Below are 22,932 nucleotides of genomic sequence, written 5' to 3' on the forward strand. Positions count from 1 at the left end.
TACGTATAATTTATTATTTTTTTTTGTAAGGATCTTATACGTATAAAATGAAATAAAATGAATCACATATTTTTTGCGAGCTTAATTTCAGCCCTTTCGCCCAGTATGTATGTACACCACACCAATGAGTTTGAGACAATTAACATACTGTGTTTCTATTTTACTGTGCTTAAAACTTACAGTAAGTGGCTTATGTCAACTTTACAGAAGGATATAATTCTTTCTGCCACACTAATGCCAATAAAATAAACACATTACTGCAACATCTACTTATCATTTATTACCCGAACCTTCTGACATCCTCACATACTCGATCTCTTACTTCCCTTAGCTTGCAATCACGTACATTCCTCATTGCATCCCGAAACACTTCGGGGTCTTTTTATTTATCTATCTCCCCGCTGCTCCGGCAATCCACCACTACTAGACCCCGGCGGAGCCAGCGTAAGAACCGTCATGGGATCAACCTCATTCGGGTCCACATTCATGTCCCCGGAGCCTGATGCACCACATTCTACATTTCCCACATCCATTGCGTTTGCGACTTCCCTAGCCTCATCTTCACTAGACCGATTTTGTTCATTTTCATTATTCCCTTGTCTACGTCTTTTTAGCGTCGAGTTCCAGTGATTCTTCACTGCATTGTCAGTCCGTCCAGGAAGTAATCGCGCAATGGTGGCCCATCTATTTCCATATTTTTCATGAGCTGCTAAAATCATCTCATCCTCGGCTTGAGAAAATGGACGGTGCTGAACATCCGGGCTCAGCTGGTTGCACCACCGTAAACGACACGACTTCCCGGACCTGCCCTTAATGTATTTACTAATCAGTGACCAATTTTTAGCCCCGAATCGTTCAACGAGTTGGGACAAAATCTTGTCCTCCTCCGCGCTCCACGGGCCCCTAATCTTCTCACCCTTATCCACATTGCCCGGAGCTTTAGTACAACTTGACGAAGAGTCTGACGAGGATGAATCGGATGAAGTATGTACAGAGAAAGAAATGTTGAATGGCTCCATTTTTTTAGAATGAAAGGAGTTTTTGACAATGTAGTGAATTTAGTCAGAGAGCTTGGAGTACTGTTGGATTAGAATGTAAGTTGTGTTTATATAGAGTTGAGTGAGAATTGGTTCATGCACTTGGGACTTAAAAGCTGGGAGGCAAGAGGAGAAATATACTCTAGGTGGGTTCTTGGTAACTACCTTTTTGTAGAGTTGGTAGGTGTTTTTAAGTTCTAACCAGGAGTATTGTTTAGATTTTGGTGCACTTATTTGGGATTTTGTGTCTGTTAGAAGATTTTATGTAGCGGCGGGTGCTTTGTTTTTTAGTAAAGGACTGAATGGAGACATTGTTAATTAGCCAAGGGAAAAATCTCCAGACATGTTAGGATTTAGTGACTTCATTCCATGAAATTCATTGAACCAGGTTACTGAGGTCGTCTCAAGGAATTTAAATCGAATGATTATCCGTACTCTACTATCATTTTGTCTTCGTACAAGGAATCTCTAACTCCATTACCGAATATGTTTTTATTTAGCTACAGTAGTTAGCTAATCTAGCCTTATTCTTTTCTTTTTTTGAAACCAATCTAGCCTTATTCTTGTTAGATAAAAGCATTCTCTGACCTAGTTACAAAATTTAAAAATAACACATTTTTTAATTTAAAAATTATTCACAACTCCGTAAAAGTGTAAATTTTATAAGCAAAAAATGAGATACTAAATTTAATGTGAAATATACATTTCATGTAATTTGTATGTAATTTAGAATTTGTCGGATTTCAAGTATATTCATATATCTTTATGAGCATAATTTATTTATTTATATCCTATTTAGGAGTTGTTGGTCGGTGGTTTTTTGATATTAAACATGATATAATTTATTATAAATACGTAGCTCCTCTTGTTTGGGGAATAATATTTCGAAATTCAGCAACTCATTCAAAAGGTACGAATTTTTAATATCAAATGGAGAGAGGTTAGTAGATACAAGAGCAACTTCCATCGTCAAAATCCTCTACTTAAAAAATGAGTTGGCACGTTGAAGAAAAGCATACTCTCCACTTAATTACAATTGTAGCCAAATTTCAAGAATTATTATATTTGTCGAATTTTACCTATAAAAATTTATAGCAAAATTACGTATCATTAAATGATATATTCTATTTATAGGAATCTACAATATTAATAATATATTATTTTTAAATTACAACCAATTAATATAATCAATATCATCGAAACATAATTTCTTACCGATTTCAATTTAGTCCACCCGTATTACCGTATAGACAACTCCACGACTCATGAGCAAACACTTAAACAAAATCTATAAATAAATTCAGTCGAATTTATTCATTTGTCGAGATTTTGCGGTGATGATGAGATTACTATTTGTCAGAAGCGTAGGGTTGAACACTTGAAACTATATTTTTAAGCAAACACTAAAACATGTGCAAGGGTCCAAGTAACGAGAGCACACCAAGTGTGAAACCTGAACTAAAGAGAGGGTAACAGAATGATAATTATAAAAAAAGCACTCTTCTCAGTTAAAGTTGTCTAACACTTGGTTAATTTTAAGCTTCTACTAGGGGTTACATGGTTCGGTAAAACCGACCAAACCAACCCGAACCGATCACTTTTCGACCGAACCAATCCGAATTTTTTCAACCCGATATGTATTTGGTTTAAAAAAATATAAACCCGACTTAATTGGGTTGGTTACGGGTTTGAATATTTTTAAGCCGAACCAAACCAACCGAATAAAAAATAAAATATTTTAAATATTATATATATATGCATAGCCCAGCACCTCGAATATATTTTAAATATATCATGTTGTCTAAATTAGTGATTAGTGTTACAAGTATATGATCATTGTTCACAAAATGGTATATCTTCTGCAATGTTTCCGAAGGTAAAGTTTCTTAACCTACCTCAGAAAATTTATTATAAAATATTTAAGTTACATGTTTCAGTTTTATCGAGTAGTCTGATGTGATTATATTGGTATGCATAGGGGAGTAAAGAGTTGAGCAACAATTTATAATATCTATTAACTCAACCGAATCAAACCGAAGTACTACAAATTGGTTTGGGTTACAAATTTATACGGTTCGGGTTGGGTTGAAATTTTGAAAAACCGACTTAATTGGGTTGGGTCAATAAATTTTATCAACCCGCCCAACCCGAACCGTGTACACCCCTAGCTTCTACAAGTATTTCTTCTACTAATTAGCTAGCGAATTCATCTACTGTACGAATCCAGATTCTTTCATTTCACAATCACAATGGGGCGGTGCTTATTATTTCCTGCTGTCTGTTGTGAGGAGGGGCCTATTTTAATTTAAATCCAGTCTATGGGACTGTTTAGCCAACCTAAAAAAAATAATCTATTATTTAAAATAAAAAAGGATTACAAATCATAAATGAACTTGATTTATAGATTATTAGAAAAATGATTGAATAATTTAACTTATAAGTCAATAGAGTGTTTGGTAATTTTAATTTATTATTAAAAAAATAAAATTATTAAAATACAAGAAATGTTATTAATAAATAAAATTTATTACACGTTAAAAATTTTATAATAAAAATATAAATCACTAAAAAGTTCTAAAAAAAAGCTAGCGTTTCTGACTGTCAAAATTCAAAAAAAATATTTCTATTTTTTTGTCAAGTGATATATAAAAGTTAAAAGCAATTTAAAATGTTAAAAAAGCCGACCTATGTTGTCATTCTTGGTGTAAGATACTGGAATGTTTATACTGACTACAAATTTTTTTAATTAAACTTTTTTTAATCAGTTCAAATCTATACGATACTATCTTATAATATTATATCTGAAATATTTAGACCTATGAATTTTTTTATTTTAAAACTTATTTAATTGGACCAGCCGATTTGAACCCAGATACGATTTTGTTGGGTGATTAATTGAATAATCAGAGATTTAATCAATTCGACAAATTATGAAACCGGGTTAATCGTGATAAACCGATTTTTAGAACAAATGTTCCGATTGAGCTTAAAAAATTAGCAAGTTTCTTCTTCACCCGAATTCCAAATGTCCTTGCGTCTGACCGGCTGACCAATTGTTTCGTGGAGCTGAACTCCAAGGTCAAGGTAAATTCTCTTTGCTTTATGCTCTCTTTTCCCAGTTCATTCATCGCTAACCTCTTCAACAAGCATGCATATAAATTTAGGCGCATCTCATTTTCCACGCATCTATCTCATAATCTGAAGCATCATAGTTACCCGACGGACCCCTGAAGCCTGAAACACAGAGAGACAAGGTTATCACTTATCATCACCGCATCCTTGCACATACGTTCAATTGTAGCTACCAGAGTACCAGTAAACACTTCAGCGTCGCCCAATCAAGTCTCTAGACGCATAAATCTTTAATAATCACACGTTAATATCCAAACTTGTTTTCAATATTTCAGACAGTACAACTACTATTTCTTTAGCAGCCGCAAAATTTGAATTCAGATTATTTACAACTACAATTTCTTCAGCAGCCGCAAAATTTGAAGTTCGCTATACCATATACTAACAAACCAACTTCTGATTGTAGTTGCAAACGAGTTGCAGCTGGTCCCCATTCTTCTCATCATTTACAATGACATGTTTATAGGAAATCTGGCCCAAATCTGGGAGTGAATAGGCGTCATTTGTTCAAGAGGATGAGTGTAATGCTACGCAATTTGTTCCCAAAATGTGACGTTTTACCAAATGACGTGACAGACATATGTCTAATTTTAATTGGTTCGATGTGCATACAGGGAGTCCTATTATTATTAGGGTGAGATGAACCAATCATACATTGCCATGTGAATTTGGGGAAAAAGTTTAGGAGTAGTTTTTGAGGTACCTAGCATTTTCCCTAGTACATAAACAATAAAACAAGAAGTAGTGCCCCATATTTCCCTAAAAAAACCGTTTTCCTTAGTATATAAACAGTAAAACAAGAAGTAGTGCCCATTATTTCCTTAAAAAAACCCTTTTGCCGGACTGAAATAAGCCCACTCAATATTTCGGGTATTGGATCCGATGGTTTCGGATATTAGGTCGGATTAACGGACTATTGATACAAACAATACTGTTCAGTTTGTGTTGTCAACAATACTGGGTTGATACAAACGATTGCACTTGCTCTTTTTAAGTATCAACATCGGTTCTTACCATGTTTGTTCTGTAGCCTTTGAGGAGGAATTTTTTGGCTAAAATGCATCTTCTACATTTCTTTCATTAAATGTGTATATTGTTTTTCTTACGCATATAAACCATTTTCTTCCAAAAATGACAGCAGTCTACTCGCCTTTTAGTATATACAGAGTATTTATCATAGCCTTTATTTTTTTTTTTTTTTTTTATAAACCGACTTGGTAGTTGATAGGGAAGCTTGAGTGCTTGACCTTTTCGTCTTAAATATTAATAAATTAGCATGATCATTTTGAAATTCTCTCCATTTCTTGTCATTCTGAATTTTGAACTACCAAGAATCACGTTTGTCCAATCATGTAATTGTCTTGACATGCTACTATATAATGTTTTGATTTTTATGCATATCGTATACCTGATTCATTCTTTTTCTACCTACATCCTCTTCACATCTTTTTCTCAGTGTTTATACTAATCACATGGATAACACATTTTCGGTGGATCCGAGAGAAGCAGAGGTGGCTCATGACATTCCACCGTGGATTAGAGTGTACAAAGACGGAACAGTTAGGAGACTGTCCGGATACGAGGTCTGTGATCCAGGGCTTGATGCTCGGACACGTGTTTTATCCAAAGATGTCATGATCGTTCCTGGAACAGGGGTATCCGCTAGGCTATACCGCCCAAGTATTATTGCTGATGGTCAAAGGCTGCCTCTAGTTGTCTACTTTCCTGGCGGGGCATATATGATCTCATCACCTAGGTTTCCTGGGTATCACTACTCTATTAACAATCTAGTTGCTGAAGCCAAAGTGGTTCTTGTTTCAGTGGACTATAGAAAAGCTCCTGAACATCCACTCCCTATAGCCTTTGATGACTCCTGGGATGCGCTCAAATGGGCAGCTTCACACGCCTCAGGTGCTGGTTCGGAGTCTTGGCTAATAAACAACGTTGATTTCAACAAGGTTTTCTTAGCAGGAGACAGTGCTGGCGCGAGTATAGCCCACCAACTGATGTTTCGTAGCAAGAATATGGAGATAAAAGCAGCAGGGATGAAACTTGTTGGGATGATCATGATCAACCCTTACTTCTGGGGTAAAGAGCCTATTGGAGCTGAACTTACCAACACTGTTCGCAAGGCGCTTGTTGACAATTGGTGGGCTTTCGTGTGTCCATCCGACAAGGGAAATGATGATCCGTTGGTGAATCCCTTTGCAGAGGGAGCACCGCCTTTGAATGACTTGGGGTGTGCTCGAGTTCTTGTTTGTGTTGCGGAGCAGGACATATTAAGGGACAGAGGGGTACTCTTTTACGAGTCATTGAAGAAGAGTGAGTGGAAAGGAGAGGCGAAGTTGATTGATGTACAGGGGGAAGATCATGTCTTCCATATATTCAAACCTGATTGTGAAAATGCTGCAAACATGATTAAGGGTTTAGCTAATTTCATACACCATCAAATGTAATACTGTAATCATCATCTGTGGAATTATATCCTTCTCTTTTCGTTTTGTATACAACTTAATTATGGATAATTTGGTTTGGTGGAGAACTTGACAATTCGCGGGAAGGGTAGGTCACAAACACTTTGAAAGCACAATGAAATTGGTGATCATAAACAAGTCTACGATTCAGAAATCTAGCTTAAACAAACACATCCACTAATCTTACGGTCAAAATCAATATTAATGGAACGTGAGATATACGCAGAACACAACTGTACATGAAGGCGATTTCCAGGATTATTTGTCTGGTGATAGGGAGAAATTTTATTGGTAAAGATATTAATGTTTCTGAAGTGGATGTTATACCTGTATATCCATAAATTAATTACAAAGTTGATTTTTTGAAGGACTTGTGTTCAATCTTTCCAGAAGAACCAGGACTTCTAAACCCGGGGTAGGCAGCAAACTTGACCAAGCCAAGTTTTTGAAGGGCCAAATTTGCTCTTAATTCACTTCGCTAGTGAGATTTGACCCCTTAACTGTGATAACTCCAAATCGCGCCCTAAACATGTTAAGATTTTGGTGCACTTATTTGTTCAATATTGCATACTTGATCTCTTGATCAATATTATGATTATAAGATTATTAGCCAGTGCATACTAAAAACTGAAAGATGTCAGTATACCTCTTTAACAAATGTGAAGCTCAGAATGTCAGGTTACAGATTAGCAAAAAAACTATTGAAAGGAATGTCAGGAAACAGTTTGATCTTTACTATTCACCGCTATAGACCTATTTACAGCTCATAGTTTTGCCTTTATAATACATTCAACAAGATAACAAACATTGTAATGTGTTTTTCTACGGATTTCACTTATCATCCACAACTTCTAGGCCAGTTGAGTTTGTAACAAGAGATATGTAAGACAATCATCCTTCAAAGACTATGGTTCATTCCCATTCAAGTCAGTGTTCTGGAAAACGTTATGTATAAACTTTTCCAAATCACTTCATAACGAAATTCTGTACAGGAACTAATATTTGTTATTAACATCAAACATCGTTGCAGAAATCGGGAATCGAAACTAATTGGTTGACCTACCGATTCAGGATTTATAGGGGATTTTTAGTCGAATCAAATTATAATCAGTAAATTCATGACTTTTTTTTCAAAGATTGATCGGGAATTTTTAGGACACTGGCAGCAAAAAATAAATTGTCGAATAAGGAGTAACCAGAAATATATACTCGTGTACGTAATGGCATGCGGATAGCGAGTACTGAGCAGCTCTTTTTGCTTGTCAGTGCTGCCCCAGCATCCTGGATAACTGTGTACCCCTTTACATTAGTCAACAAACGACTGCTTGTTATGCTTCATCTTTTTTGTTTAATGACAATTCCATTTTTATTCCAAATATATTAATGTTCAGTTATTTAGTTAAGCTGTTTGTTGTCACAGTGTACAAACGATATTTTAGTAAATAAATTGAGAAATTACATTTGTGCTGGTAATTTGCTTCTGTTGCTTTGATCCTTTGGAAGCCAATTAGGTTTTAGAAAGAAGCAAAATGCTGCAGTACACCCCACAAATTTTCTATAGGATACCAGAATAAAAAATCAATACATGCAGTTCCTAATCAAATAACTGCCGTGACAATGAATCTGCAAATGTTGTTGTACAACACTATGATATAAATCTAAATAAATCTAAAAGTGCAGATGATCAGCTTAAATTTATGCTGTTTCATAGCACTCCTTTTAACTGCACAACAAGATCTCGCATAATAATACTGCTAAGTGAAATCTCTGGTTTTGACATATCCAGGAACATCAAACTCCTATACACATGTTAAGCAGGGAAAATTCATCTCCGCGAAAATCCAAAGCCATTTGCAATTGCATGAACCGCAGGATTGAAGGCCAAACGTCCCAGAATACCTTGTTTGTAAGGCAAGAACGTTTTCTTTTTCATGTCCTCTGCCACTGCCCTGTTCATCGTGTAATGCAACTCATGAGCGGATATTGGTCCCTTTCTTTTTGATCTGGATGTTGAAGTTCCTGAATTATTATCTATGGACCTAAAACTTGAGCTCTTAATATCATCATGTTTCTTAAACAAAGAGGCGTACTTCTTTATTGGATCTGCTTTATTTGATGCACGTCCTTCTGATGCACTTCGGAACAAGAAAAAGTCCTTCAATTTCCACTTCTTGAGGCCTTTTAGGGAAGAAGAAGAGAGAGCGGAAACAGATGATATTAAACTTGGCTTTGAAGCCGAAGAGGGTTCTTTTGAGTTTTTCTGGTGATTCTTCTGTTGCAGTCGATGTTCTTCTTCCCACGGATATTCAGAAACCCGCATAGGGGAGAGTGATCTTGTTGATCTGTGCCCTGACCTTGACGAAGACAATGAAGATACTGATCTCTCTCTTCCCCTGATTTCACTATCTCCTGATTTTTCAGCTCTCGCGCTTCTTTCAGTGGAAAAATGAGGCCGTGGCCTAATTTTGCCACCATCAAAAAGCTCATCAGCCGAGAGGGAGCCCGTGTCCAGCTCCTGGCTTACATCAAAAGCAAAATCATCTTCACAATGGTTCTTGTTCATCTTCACTACTGATTTAGCTATTCCTGGCTTTTCCTCCCAATCAAACGGCACAGCTAAAGAAACACTATTTCTTCTAACATCACTGACCATGCTATTGTTGATCAAGAACTCATCAAGCTCCTGGTAAAACTGAGATATCTGCCCTGGACTCGCGGGAGTGCTGAAGTAGTAATCCTCTATACGTGCAGGTGAGGAAGGAGCAGTGAACAATGGGAAAGCCGCGGCGCTGTAGCTAGGCATTATCACCTCAGTTTCTCCCATAGTTGTGTCCTCTTTCGGCCTAAACTGATAGAAAACAATGTGAAGAAATTCTCCAGACTACATTAATATAGAGACTAATCAAAAAGCTGGGGAATTGAGTGATGGTATATAAGAGGGAAAAAGAGAAGTAGCAGAATGGGAGGCAGAGTTATTGACTGCAAAAATTCTTTTCTTCTTAGCCGCCTTTTATTACTTTTGTGACCATCTTGTGGCTCATCCTTTAATTTTCAGGTGACACTGGCTATAAAGGTGACCACATGTGTTTATGAATTTTCTTGAATTATATCAGCTGGAAATCGAAAAAGCTAGCTAAATGAGTAAAACTTTGTTCAGTTGTATAAGATGTTGCATGCATAATGAACTTTGTCAGTTCTCTCTTAACATACATGTTTTTATCTTCTGCCATGCCCAGATTGTTAGGCGTGATTGCTGTACTTCTTTTAGGCGTGATTGTTACTTCTTCTAGATAACATCTAGTCTCTGCTAAAAATACCTTCTTCACCTAATAATGAAACGCAGGCACATACGTGCCTAGGGACGGGGATATATATACAACAATATCGATTCTGCTCCCGTACTTACAAACTCGAAACTAATTTCCTAAATTATTCTACACGATAATGAACGGCAGACATGTTTGTGTGTTGGGACGGGATCTACTATAATCTCAATTTTTGTCTCATTTAATGAACTCTGAAACCAATTTCTTAATATATTCTACAAGAGAATGACTGAATGAGATTAATGGAAATTCGAGGATATTTATTTTTGTTATCAAAATTAATATAGCGTAAACAAATTGTAAATATACAAATCCATGTTCAAAATGAGCAGAGCAGTTCGTCATTTTTAACACCGCTGCACAGTGGTCCAAATTGCCCTATCATTTTTATTTTTTCTTTTTCTTTCTGATAAGTAAAACCCCCTGTTTTCCAATTCTAACACCAAATAGACGACTGAGTCTGCAAGACAAAGTGGTTCTGAAGTCAGCTTTGGGCCTTCGGCAACAAGAGAAGTCAGTCTCCGAGAGTCCGAGCAGTAATGATAGCGCATATCGAAACTTCTCTAAATTTTCTATTGCTTGAAATTCATGGTTCCCGAGAGGTGGAAGAACCTAATTGTTACTCCCTCCGTCCCAATCAATTCTATACAGTTTCCTTTGTGGGACGTCCCATCATTTCTATACATTCTAAATATAGTAACTTTTAATAATATAAAACACTATTACACCCACTTCTTTCTTCCACTATCTCCATTCTATAATAATATAAACACTATTACACCCACTATTTTCCTCCACTATCTCAAATCTATCATTAAATATAAATGGGTCCCACCACTTTACTCACTTTTCATCTCACTTTACTCACTTTTTACACTTTTTCTTGGTCTCCGTGTCCAAATCAAATGTATACAATCTACCGGGACGGAGGGAGTATGTTTGGTTGGGGTGAATGAATTTGGTAGGAATGAAACGAAATTTTGAACAATGTTACAGGAAAATTATGAATTTCATTTCTTGAGATCACACCCTCCTAATTTGGGAAGATTGCTTCATTCCTTCCTATACTCATTTTATTCTTAAACTTCATCATAACAATTTGTACTTAGCTCAATTTTTTTTCAATACTTTCCTTCCATCTTTATTATTTTCATTTATCTTTAGTCATTCCATTCCATCCTTCCACGTCAAACACAACATAAAAGTTTTTTGTAAGCTAAAAATTAAAATTTCAAATACATATTATTACAATTACAGTTTTTGTAAGATCAAATCATGATTTCCTGAGAAACGGGTAAGAACCAACTATCTTCCGTCTCTTTTCCAAAAATTTAACGCCAAAGCTCGATTAACTTGACCCTCACAAGCAAGATTATTTTTATTTCAAAATTAAGAGAGTATTAATCCCGTAGTTAATAAACATCAAGTGCCACTAGAACGTAACATACTGTGTATTTAATTGTAATTAAAGAATTATCTGTAACAGCCTTTATTGCGTCCAACACACCTCTGTTGCATGTATGCATGCTTGCCCTATATATACGAAGAACTCAAAATGTATCAATATATATAATCATTTATTATTAACAAGCATAACACTTGGTTTACAAAGAATAAGAATATGAAGAAGAACATCTTGGCTTGCCTAATTCTTATTAGCATTTTCACTTTCGCCATTAGCTCTAATGGAGACGACTCCATAGCTGACTCTGTTAACAACGATGGCCCAGCCCCAGGTACTTGTAAAAAGTGTTTGCATGTCGCAAATTTAAATATTTGTCACACAGCCAGAAATTGATAGCCCAGCCCCAGGTACTTGTAAAAAGTGTTTGCATGTCGCAAATTTAAATATTTGTCACACAGCCAGAAATTGATAGATCTTATTTTCATTCGGATTCTATATTTTCGGCAGATTTTGCAAGCGGTGCAGGAGCGACGAAACAATCATGTGTTGTGGGGCGTTACCTGATGTTTAAGTGCGTGCAGAGCCAATGTCAAAATCTTTGTCAGCAGCGTTTTGGTCAACAGATCAAATCCAAATGCGAAAACCACAACTGTATTTGTTATAAGTGCTGAAACTAATCATCTCAGTGTTAGTTAGTCCTTTTTTAACGTCTTTTATATGAAAACTGATCACAATGCTAGCAGTTCTCTATTTCCTTTTCCAACAGAAATTTTGATCATTGAGATATTGACATGCCTTTAATATTCCAAATATGATAATTTGAATTCCAGATATTAGTTTAGTTTAAACTATGTAAATCAGAAGCTTTGACTCGCGAACTCCAAAAATTTTGGAAGAAAGACATCACTCATGGGATGAATATACAAATCTCGCTGCTCACATACTTTGGCCTAGCCTTACATTTTGAATAATTATGAGATCAACTGTACATGAATAGCCAAGAGAAATAAAACTAATTATCTGAATTTCGATGGAAATTCAGAAGGTTGAAGCTTCTGAAGTGTCCAGTGTTGCAGCTGATCCAGCTTCCGTTTCTTGTACTGTTCTGTCTCAGTATCACTCCCTCAGTGATTTCCTTTATAGCAAAGTCTCATGATATGAGCTAGATGGCTATTTACATGCTGAGACTACTTATAGTCTTCTTTGAGATAGCTCTCAAAAGATGTCCCCTTGAGGGCTTTCTTCACATCCTCCCAGTTTGATATGTGTTGAGACAAAGGGCCACTATGTATCTTCACCTGACGGCTCGTGAGCTCTCTGTATGGTACTTTTAGAAACTCTAGAACATCTACTAGTTTCTGCACACACAAGCAATTTTACTGAAAGTGAGATTTGTTGAAATGAAAGAATTTGTGCGGGTTCATTGGTTGTATGACTACTTACAGTGCGGTTGCTGACAATGTCTTCATAATACAGAACAATATGCCTCGTACTCTTGAACAATTCCAAACCACGTCTAGCGGTTCCTTGTACCTCCTTTAGATTGGAAACAAGGTCTGTTGTGTTGAGTTTTGGCTTATATTGCGCTAGTATTTGAGCCTGCAATTACATGAACAATTTTTCATATTAACTTGCTATGAGATAGGTGAGTTGCGCGGAGGAGTAGTGAGATCAGAGAGGAGAGATGACCTCTTTAGGTGAATGTACGTGAGACTTGTGAGTTCCGTTTAATAATTTGACACTTTTGTCATAAGCATTTGCATCCATTGATATCATTCTCCGAAGTAGATTCCTCCTGAATAGAAATATTGCAGAGACACCTCTTCTGTTGAAGTACTCTACAACCTCTTTATGATTTGCTATTGCCCCCTGTAGATTGTTCAAAGTTTCAGATACCAAAAATAAAAATAGAAAATGCTAATAAAAAGTTTCAGTACACTCACTTGATTGAGCATCCATTTAAAGCCAACTGCTGCAGAGCATTCGTTCTTCGATGCACTCGACAACCAGTCCAGATTATAAACTTGATCCAAGACCTGTACAATTGTAGAGGCATTACTCCTCCGATCTTTGTTACCGAAGATTTCTCCATTGGAGCTTATGTTAATGTGACTGTTGAGCAGAGTCTCGAACCATCCACTCCCTGATCTCTGCATCGATAAGATAACAAAGAACCGTACAGGATTGCAGGCACATTCCTTCCTAAAAATGCATCAACATACTATTTTCAAAAAGCCCAGATAATCTGCTTTAAGGCCGAAGGGTGATATATCTTACCTTGTAAAACTTTTGGGCTTAGGCAAATGCAAATAAGGAAGTTCCTTTTCTTGTAACACAGATGTGTTGCAAGGCTGATCATAATTCACTCGAATGTCTAATAATCTCGATGCTGTGGAAAATCGAGTTTGCTTAATACAAATCGAGAACATATATAATCCACAAAACACTGCAAATATTACCACCGTCGTTCTCAGTAGTAATGGAGATTTCTTCGGTGCCTTTACAGCCAATATGTCCTGTAATCATATCAACCCACAAGTTAATTTCTTTAAAAATATTTTTCAACGATTTGATTTACTATAAAAGATTAAAGAGAGAAGATTCAACCTGGGAACTTGCTCTTGAGCTCTCCATCAAAAATCAGAGGGTCAAAAAAGGAACAAGCAAAAATTAATTTTAAGTTTAATATTGTGGCGTATGATGGAGAAAATTATGGCTATAGACTTGGTCAAGGTAGTGCTCCTTTGATTGAAAAATTCAAATTTGCATGGACCAAATATTGCTGTTATATCATCTTCTTTATATTCATGTGTTGTGCTCGTTTTCTAGCTTTTTCTGGTCGTCGAAAAACGCCATGTTACACCATTTTTCTGTCTTGGTCCAAAATGTTAGCTGTTTCGACATAGTATGTTACACCTTGTACAATATTGTACATATCAATGGCGCTTTCTTCCTTGGTTTCCACGGCTGCTACAGATCGCAATATGCATGGAGTATATAAAGACCAAGTAGCTGACACTGACGACAGTCAGGAACTCAGCATTGAATATAAGCCGGGACCAAAACAGACCTGGCCGATCAATATAATAATAGAACAACATATTTATATAAAAATGAAAATAAAAAATAATTTACGTATAATATAAATCAAAATAACATCCTAGATATTTTAAAACCCGAAATTCATTTATTATAGTATGATTTAAAAAGAAACAAATCCTATATATTACAAATTTAATACTTGACAGGGAATAAAAATTAAAATTATATAATTTTTACTATATTTACAATATAAAATAATATTATAGGGACTTCATCAGGACCGGCCTTCTGGTCCCTATTACGCTCCGCCCTGCACAAATGCCTTTCCGATTCCGACCACATGTACAGATGATGAACCTTTCACAATTTTATACTCAAAGTTCTGTGAACTTTTAAATGTTACTCCTACATTGGTAGTTGTATAATTTCTGAATCTAAAACTGTGCAAATTAAGAAACTGGTTCTTTACCATCTCAAACAATTAATACGAAAGATTTCTATTTGAATTTTTGTTAATTTCCATTAGAGAAAAATAAGATCGATCAAGCTTGTACTCTCCGGTCTCCACGGCAACAGGTGTTTATATATTTTATTAATACTTATTTCAGTCATGACTTCTTCAATTTATGTCAAAAAATTGACACCCTGCAGAAAATGAATGTTAAAAATAATATAGAAGGGAGAATATTGTAAAAAATGATATTTTTCAGGAGAAAGTTGACACCTTCGAGGGAGATTCTAAGAATTGGAGTTTGCTCAGAGTTACAAATTTAACCTGTAAACGAGAAAGGCAAAATGCAACTATGCAAGACATCAAAGGCTCCCCAGGTTTATATATAAATTGAACTTTTAACTTCTTTTTTGTCAGGAAACTGAAAACTTTATTATAACCTAAAAAACTCAGAACAGCACCTTCTTGTTTGTCCACTACAAAAGGAAATAATGTGTTTTTAATTCAACCCTAGAACTAGAAATAGAACTATGCCAGAGATATGTGGATACATATAATTAAGTACTTAATATCAGTTCAGAATAGACCTCAACCATATTAGTCGCCGAGGTCCCCTGATTGTCATAAAGGCAATTGCATTTTTGTCATCTTTAAGAGCGCACACAGCCTGTGAAAACTCTGAATCATCTAATTCATCTATTCTCTGCAACTCCTCTAGGCATCTTTGGTATATAATTCTGGCATCACTCAAGTCCTCTACTCCTTGAGACCTAGCTGCAAATGGGCTTTCTTCTAATGCATTTTCTATGCTGTCTTGTGCTTCAAATTGTGGTCTCTTATTATATCCAGAAGTTGCTGCAGATTTTGATTTCTTCTCCTTGCATTGCAATTCATTCACATTCTTCTGCATTCCTTTTGACATTGCTACAGAGGGGCTTTTATCTAATGCATTTTCTATGCTGTAATCTGCTTCAAATTGTAGACTCTTGTTAAATCCAGAAGTTGCTACAAAAACTGATTTCCTCGTTTTGTTTGCACGAGGCATCTCACAATAAGCATTTTCTATGTTGTATTCCGCTTCAACATGAGAACTTCTCTTACGGCCAGAAGCCTTGGATTTCCTTTTCCCAGGCTGCGTATTCTTCACATGAAATGAAGAATCAGAATCATGGACATCAACATTAAGTTGTGCAGGTTCTGTTGCTGGTTCCGGAACCTGTACTGTTTCTGGGTCACTGTTTACCTCAAGTGTTCTATTTACTCTGCTTGGCAAATGAAGATTCCTAGCACCAACATCCCCAACAACAGAGTCTGCCACAATTGGAAAGTAAAATTTCAAAAGATTGCTCTAGCACAAACCACAATAGAGTAAAGGGGAAGTACCTTCAAAGATGATGGACATTTTATCATATAAGGGAAAGCTCCTCCACCGATAAGGCCTTGCATCACGTCTTACCTGAAAGATCAAAGTAAGACTTTTATAGAGAAGTAATAATCTCTGAGGGAAACATGAGCCTTACTGCAGTATAGTTTTCCCAAACTTTGTCATCAGCTGCTACCATTTGCTTCTGCGCATCCCAATGGAACCCTGGCTGCCCAAGAAGGGCTTTAATTACACCATAATCTTTCTTCATCGCATAGTAACGCAATTTTATCTGGTTCTCGTCCACATTTGTTTCAAATCTCTGATTTAATTTCTGTGTGACAGTTTTGTATACTTCATATTTGAATAAATTGCTTGTAGTTTTTCCACAATTTTGCTGCTCAATAAGCAGTTCAAGCAAGCATTCATCATGTGAAGAAACCCATGACTTCCGTAAACCAACAAGCCCATATTGCGAGAGAGACATTTCCCACTGCTCAAGTTTAAGGAGAAATTAGTGGATGAAAAGACTAGTAATACAACATGAAATTCAATTGAAATGGTGGATTTCAAATAAAAGGACATGAGTTGTCATTTTTTATTCAAATTTCAAATTTACGTTATCTTTCAAATGAGTTTCATCAAATCCAAATTCTTTTAGTTATCCAAACATGTCATATACCAAATCCGTAAACGAATTTCAAGCTCCCACATAAATGTGTGTACTTAAATGTAGAACATCAAACCAAGGTAATTACAAAGTTCTGAACAAGATATGAATCAAGAATCCTACAAAAATACAGATACATATTTGGTTATTTGCTTAATATAACATTACACAAAGACAAGACAATGGCCCACAGTCTTAGAATGAAATCAATCATGGGCTGGAGCAACGTAAACAAAAAACATTGTAGAATCAAATCATAGATACACACATAGTTACATACATATTAAAAATAGCTAGCACTGTCCCTAAAGATTGATGCATATATATAAATTTGAGGATATTTCAAGTTATCAACATCTATTGCTACACAACTATAAAAAAACGAAACAAAATCATAGATTATGTTGATATAAGTGTAGCAAAATGAATCGTGCAATTGATTAACAAGTACCTGGATATTTGTGAGTCACGGACTAGGGTTTAACGACAATGGCAGCTCTTACTTGGAAAATTGGGGATGAGAATAATTATGTTTTTTCTTAAGAGAGGGATGGGAGGATTTATTTATTTAAGATTCATATCTGGAAACTTGAGGATTGACCCATCAAAGTTTATACTAATGTATTGTAATTTATAATTTTTTCGTTAAAGATTTTCATTAAAGTGAAATATGAGGTATTAGTCGAGTGATATCTTCGTATTTGCATAATATAACTTTTGATTTTTATCGTAAACATATGTATAAATAATTCTATTATTCGATTTACTATTTAAAAATATAAATTTTTTATAATAAAATACAGTTTTCTAATTAAATAAAATATGATTTAATTGTATATTTTAAAATTATATTATGCAAACGAAATATGACATTAAATTTTTTACAGTTTACGAACGGCAACATATTATAAACTTTCAAAGTACCAGACGTTCACGTTTTAAAATATTAATATTCATTTATCAATAAAAATATCATATTTTTATAGACCATCATCTTTTTAGTCTAAACCAAACCAAACATATTTAATATATTCCTTCTGCTTAAAATAGGGTCTGACATCTTATTAGTTGAAACCAAACCAAACATATTTAATATAGGTAAGATGTTAAACCAAACCAAACATATTCGGTATATTTCTTCTGAAGTCTTAGTAGGATATTAAAGTAGAGAGTTGTTTTGTTAAATACCTCCGATTTAGTGCACCACAAGGCGACTATGAAACAGAGCGAAGAAGAAAGATAGGCGGTTATCAAAAATCTCAAGAAAGAAAACTTTGAAAAATTGCAGAGGAATGGAAAAGAAACAGTATAAAAAATAAAAAAAAATCCCTGTTGCTGCGTGCTTGTAAATTGTAATATGTAACGCACCACGGAAAGGAAACAATAAAATGCAAAATATCTATAATATTTATCCACAGTTGTAGACCATCGTGTTATTAGTCTGTTACTCACAAAAGTAGCTTCACAGGTCCATTGGGCTGGAAGTAAGTCTATTAGTCTGTTACAGATAGGGCTGAGCATTCGGTCGGTTCGGTTCAAAACCGAACCGAACCGAAAAAACCGAAAACCGAATTATTGTTTTTTTCGAAACCGAACCGGACCGAATTATTATTCAAAACCGAACCGAATTAACCGAATTATTTCGGTTCGGTTTCGGTTTTAGCTTGAAAAACCGAAATTTTCAAAAAATCAACAGTGAGAAGCCAGTGATAGTCTTCTTGATCTTGGTCCCTTCCTGGTATCGCATCCATCACCACAAACTTGACTTAACATAAGAAACCTCCCAAATAAACATTTGCAACCCAGGACTTAATCACCAACTATTCCCAAATAAGCAATCGAACAAAAACACACACATTACCTGTACATAGAAAATGGTATCTCAGATCTAAGAGGAATACAAGTCCAAGAGGAATCTGGGATCGCAGCTGATGCTCGAAGATTGAAATTGGGATCGCAGCTGATGCTCGAAGATTGAAATCGGGGCTCGAGTGGACTCAGTGAGATGCTTGAATAATTAAGATATTAGGTATTTAGGTTACCCAGTAATGCTACAACTGTCTATAAAATATATTAATTTTTTATATAATAAAAAGTTCGGTTTTTTCGGTTTAAACCGAAATGTTATCTCAAAAACCGAACCGAACCGAAATTATTTTCGGTTCAACCCGAAAAACCGAATTAACCGAAATTTTGAAAAAATTGAAACCGAACCGAACCGAAATTTTACAATTCGGTTCGGTTTTACGGTTTCGGTTCGGTTTTGCTCAGCCCTAGTTACAGAAACAAATTAGGCCCAACGTCTAGAGAGGGTCCACATATTTAAATACTTAAATAATGTGTTCGTGTTCGTGTGACTCTGTGGACGCCTACTCTTTGGGTGTATGTAAATAGTAAATCTGGATAAACACATGGATAGTTATCTGATATTCTGATGGCGGTGAGCTCTGACAGGACCCATGTGACCCTTGAATATACTTGTACGATTCGAGATTTTCGTGCACTCCTTTATTTCTTATGTTTTCTGAGTCTATTTTTCGTATAAATTATGATCAATACAATTACATAAAAACGTATAGATTTTTTCAGGTTATTGATTTATAATAACCTTATCCTATGATAAAGACAGAAAACTATTTCAAATAAGAAGAAGTTTTTAAATCATGCTAATAACAGAAATAAAAAATTGTGCAGAAACGAAATCGGATATGAAACTAAAATTTAAGGAAAAATGCAAGAGATGTATATAAAATGCCATGCGACATAAATTTATTGTTTTTAATTTAATTAATAATTATTGATTATTTATGTAAATTAGTCTTTTTAATTTAATAATTCTAAATTGCTATGTCATCAAAACTATTTTATAATATATTTCGTCTTATAACAGTGTTCAAATTAAGAATTATACACGTCGGAATTATCATAATAAATTTTGCAATAAAGGTCTCAACTTTTAATTCCTTTATCTAGATCCCAAAGCGATTTGTTTGATGTAAAAAGGTGTAAAAGTTAAAAAATCAATGTGAAAAAAATACTAGCAAAAAAAGCAGCAGTGCGTCCCGAATACGCCCATCGAGCCTTAACACTTAAGATTTGCCATCACCGCTCCCCTATATAAACACACATCTCTCCTCGTAATCTATTCGCTATCCACCTTGAACAATAGAGAAACATATTTACATCGATGGGCAAGCAAGAATCAGAAGAAAACATGAATTACTGGGACATGTTGCCTGAAGGCTGCATAGCAGAGATAGTTTCTCACACAACTCCAGTGGATGCTTGTCGTGTCGCTCTTGTGAGCCCAGCTGTGCGTTCTGTGGCTGATTCTGATCCTGTTTGGGACTCATTTCTTCCGTCTGATTATCGCCAGCTCATTTCCAGGGCCGTGGGGAATCAACCCATTCATCAGCTTTTGTCTGCTTCTCCTTCTAAGAAGGATTTGTATCTCTCGCTCGCTCATCACCCTCTCGTTATTGATGCTGGTGATATGGTTTGCTTCTTTCCTTTTTGTTATAATTCTTAATCTTATTGTTTTAATCTATGAAGCATGAGTGCGGGTGCGGGTGCGGGGATACGTGGTGCGGGGATACGGGAATTCGGCAAAAAAAAATAAATGGGGATTCGGGTGCGGGGGGATACGGCAAAAAAAAAAAATTAAAAAATATATTTTATATATTTAGATATATAGCTAATTAACAAAACAGTGGAATAACATTCAAATCCAACCAAATAGTCATTAAATAAGTAATATATTACATAACTAAATCATAACACAAATCACAGCATAGTGCCTACTGCTTACCCATTAAATAAGCCAGCAACATCTCAGAAGCCACACAAAAACCCATCTTTATACATATATACAATAGATACAAGCTGAGGCCACAAAAACGTAAACAAATTCGCAGCAACTAAACACAACAACGAAATCACATATATACATACAAATAACATGTATGTATTTGTATCACGGAAGATGATAGAAAGAGGATGAGATAGAGGAAGATGATAGATAGAAATAGGAGTGAAAAATTACTGACTCTGCCCTTCCCGCACCCCCTTCCCGCACCCCCGTGTATCCCCAGAGCAAGTGCAGCGGGATACGCCACGCGGCGCACCCGGTGCGCACCCAGCCGCACCCAGGCGCACCGCCGCACCCGCACCGCACCCGGTGCGCAGTGCAGCACCTGGGTGCCGCACCCATGCTTCATAGGTTTTAATTCTTCTTGTGTTTTGAGCTATTCTTGTGAGATGATTGTTGCATCGTATAGATTTGATTATGATGTGAACTAGAACATCAGGGTCAAAAATGGAAGAGAGATTTATGCAAATATAACATATAATTATGAGGCTGTTTCATTTGTTTGTGTTGTGTTTGGTTTGTACTTGTTGACTTGTAAACAAGTTTTATGTTAATTACATTTCTTCTTGATTATTTGATTATGTTGGTTTAGTGTTTTATGTGCTATTTGGTGTACTAGGAGATGGGTCTTCCTTGTTGAATTAATAAGATAAACTAATGTCATTACAACTTTTATCGTTCTTGTGGGTATGAGTTTTGGACTTGCAGGATGGGGCCATTGTAGAAATTGGCATGAATCAAGTAATGTTCTGAATTTTGAAACTAGAGTTTCACCCAAAATGCCTGTAAATTTTTTTCAAGGCTTGCTAATCGAACTATTTAAGCTTCCCACTAAACCTTTCTTTATAGAAGATATGTTTTTTTAACTTGTCATTTGATTACATACGATGATTACCTACTGAATGTCTTGCGTTGATCTGTTTACCACAAATATATTGTCATTTTGCAGAGTTTTTCTCTTGATAAACGGACAGGAAAGAAGTGTTTTATGATGGGGGCTAGGGCACTCACTATAGTGTGGGGTGACACTCCTAGGTACTGGAGATGGAGATCCGATTCGGGATCAAGGTGCAACTTTTTGCTTGAACTTATTTTTTTTTTACAAATTTGATAGTTAAGCACAAGTAAATTTATTTTAGAATTTTAGGAAAATATGATTCCGTGTAAAATCTATGAATGTTGTCATGTTGATACATGCTTATTGTTGTTATGTTCAACAACAGATTTGGCAAGGCCATTGAGTTGATTAGTGTTTGTTGGTTTGAAATCCATGGAAGAATAAGCACTTCATTGTTGTCTGGAGATACCGCCTACACCACCTATCTTGTCTATAGGCCAACAACAACACTGTACGGGTTTGAAGACCTGCCGCTAGAAATTTCTGTTGGGATAACTGGTGAAGAAAGCATAAAGCGCAATGTTTTCGTGGACCCAGAAGGTGGAGTGCAGCGTGAAAATGTCACCAGACCTAGGCGAATGGGTTTGTTTCATAATTTCAGAGCCGCACACCCAAGGCCTCAAATTGCTTCATCTGTGAATGCCGACCGCCAAAATCCAAGGACTAGAAAAGACGGATGGTTAGAAATTGAGCTGGCCGAATACTACAACAAAGAAGGGGAGAACAGAGAGCTTGAGATCAGTTTGTTGGAAGTGAAAGGTGGAAACTGGAAGAGTGGTCTTATTATTCAAGGGCTTGAGATCCGGCCTATGGGTGGTAAATGACTCTGATCAGATGATTGAGGGGCAATGCTCGAGTAGTTTACAATAATTGGAGCTTGCTCTTGTTAGAAAGCTAGATAGCATCTCAAAACCAAAACTAGTATGTCAAAGGGAGTTCCTTCCCCCTCCCATTCACCTACTAGGACATTGATGGTCATGGTTTTAATAGGTAGCTTGTTTTCCTTAGAAAGCTGGAGAGCATTGCAAAACGTAACAGAAACTAGTAGGTCTAAGGGAGTTCGTTCCCCCTCCCATTCACCTATTATGCAGTCGCTCATAAACTAGTAGGTTTAAAGGACTTCGTCGGTGATCGTGATACTTTTTTCTCTTCTATTATCATGTTTTACATGTATGTTATATTTTTCGTGTAGTTCTTTTTTTTTTTTCCGACTTTTCCGGCACCCTACTCTTCACTTCAATTATTATGTTTTACATGTATGTTTTT

General features: G+C 35.9%; 6 protein-coding genes across 7 annotated transcripts; 2 read left to right on the forward strand and 4 right to left on the reverse strand.

The window, feature by feature from the left end:
- Positions 1–97: 97 nt before the first annotated feature.
- LOC108226973 (transcription factor MYB77) lies at positions 98–1,215 on the reverse strand. Its single transcript, XM_017401967.2, has one exon. It carries the CDS (start codon positions 1,017–1,019, stop codon positions 387–389), a length of 633 nt encoding a protein of 210 aa, XP_017257456.1. The 5' UTR covers positions 1,020–1,215; the 3' UTR covers positions 98–386.
- A 2,777-nt stretch (positions 1,216–3,992) lies between these two features.
- Positions 3,993–6,711, forward strand: LOC108225281 (probable carboxylesterase 2). The gene is made up of 2 exons (XM_017400114.2): positions 3,993–4,121; positions 5,626–6,711. The coding sequence occupies exon 2, from the start codon at positions 5,642–5,644 to the stop codon at positions 6,623–6,625; it is 984 nt and encodes a 327-aa protein (XP_017255603.1). The 5' UTR covers positions 3,993–4,121; positions 5,626–5,641; the 3' UTR covers positions 6,626–6,711.
- Positions 6,712–8,181: 1,470 nt separating this feature from the next.
- Positions 8,182–9,746, reverse strand: LOC108225496 (uncharacterized). Its single transcript, XM_017400378.2, has one exon. The coding sequence runs from the start codon at positions 9,465–9,467 to the stop codon at positions 8,469–8,471; it is 999 nt and encodes a 332-aa protein (XP_017255867.1). The 5' UTR covers positions 9,468–9,746; the 3' UTR covers positions 8,182–8,468.
- A 2,479-nt stretch (positions 9,747–12,225) lies between these two features.
- Positions 12,226–15,075, reverse strand: LOC108224713 (uncharacterized). The gene is made up of 6 exons (XM_017399409.2): positions 13,982–15,075; positions 13,652–13,890; positions 13,318–13,576; positions 13,064–13,243; positions 12,818–12,973; positions 12,226–12,732 (listed from the first exon to the last, which is right to left on the reverse strand). The coding sequence occupies exons 1-6, from the start codon at positions 14,006–14,008 to the stop codon at positions 12,562–12,564; spliced, it is 1,032 nt and encodes a 343-aa protein (XP_017254898.1). The 5' UTR covers positions 14,009–15,075; the 3' UTR covers positions 12,226–12,561.
- Positions 15,076–15,270: 195 nt separating this feature from the next.
- Positions 15,271–18,936, reverse strand: LOC108224712 (uncharacterized). 2 transcript variants are annotated; one of them, XM_064080339.1, is made up of 4 exons: positions 18,762–18,936; positions 16,388–16,723; positions 16,251–16,323; positions 15,271–16,178 (listed from the first exon to the last, which is right to left on the reverse strand). In XM_064080339.1, the coding sequence occupies exons 2-4, from the start codon at positions 16,715–16,717 to the stop codon at positions 15,439–15,441; spliced, it is 1,143 nt and encodes a 380-aa protein (XP_063936409.1). In that variant the 5' UTR covers positions 16,718–16,723; positions 18,762–18,936; the 3' UTR covers positions 15,271–15,438. The 2 variants fall into 2 exon arrangements, with proteins under 2 accessions (XP_063936409.1, XP_017254897.1); XM_017399408.2 differs by lacking the exon at positions 18,762–18,936 and adding an exon at positions 17,352–17,505.
- Positions 18,937–20,017: 1,081 nt separating this feature from the next.
- Positions 20,018–22,857, forward strand: LOC108224475 (putative F-box protein PP2-B12). The gene is made up of 3 exons (XM_017399113.2): positions 20,018–20,396; positions 21,718–21,836; positions 21,992–22,857. The coding sequence occupies exons 1-3, from the start codon at positions 20,088–20,090 to the stop codon at positions 22,488–22,490; spliced, it is 927 nt and encodes a 308-aa protein (XP_017254602.1). The 5' UTR covers positions 20,018–20,087; the 3' UTR covers positions 22,491–22,857.
- Positions 22,858–22,932: the final 75 nt, after the last annotated feature.

This window comes from Daucus carota, chromosome 6 (assembly GCF_001625215.2).
Source record: "Daucus carota subsp. sativus chromosome 6, DH1 v3.0, whole genome shotgun sequence".
Lineage (NCBI taxonomy): Eukaryota > Viridiplantae > Streptophyta > Magnoliopsida > Apiales > Apiaceae > Daucus > Daucus carota.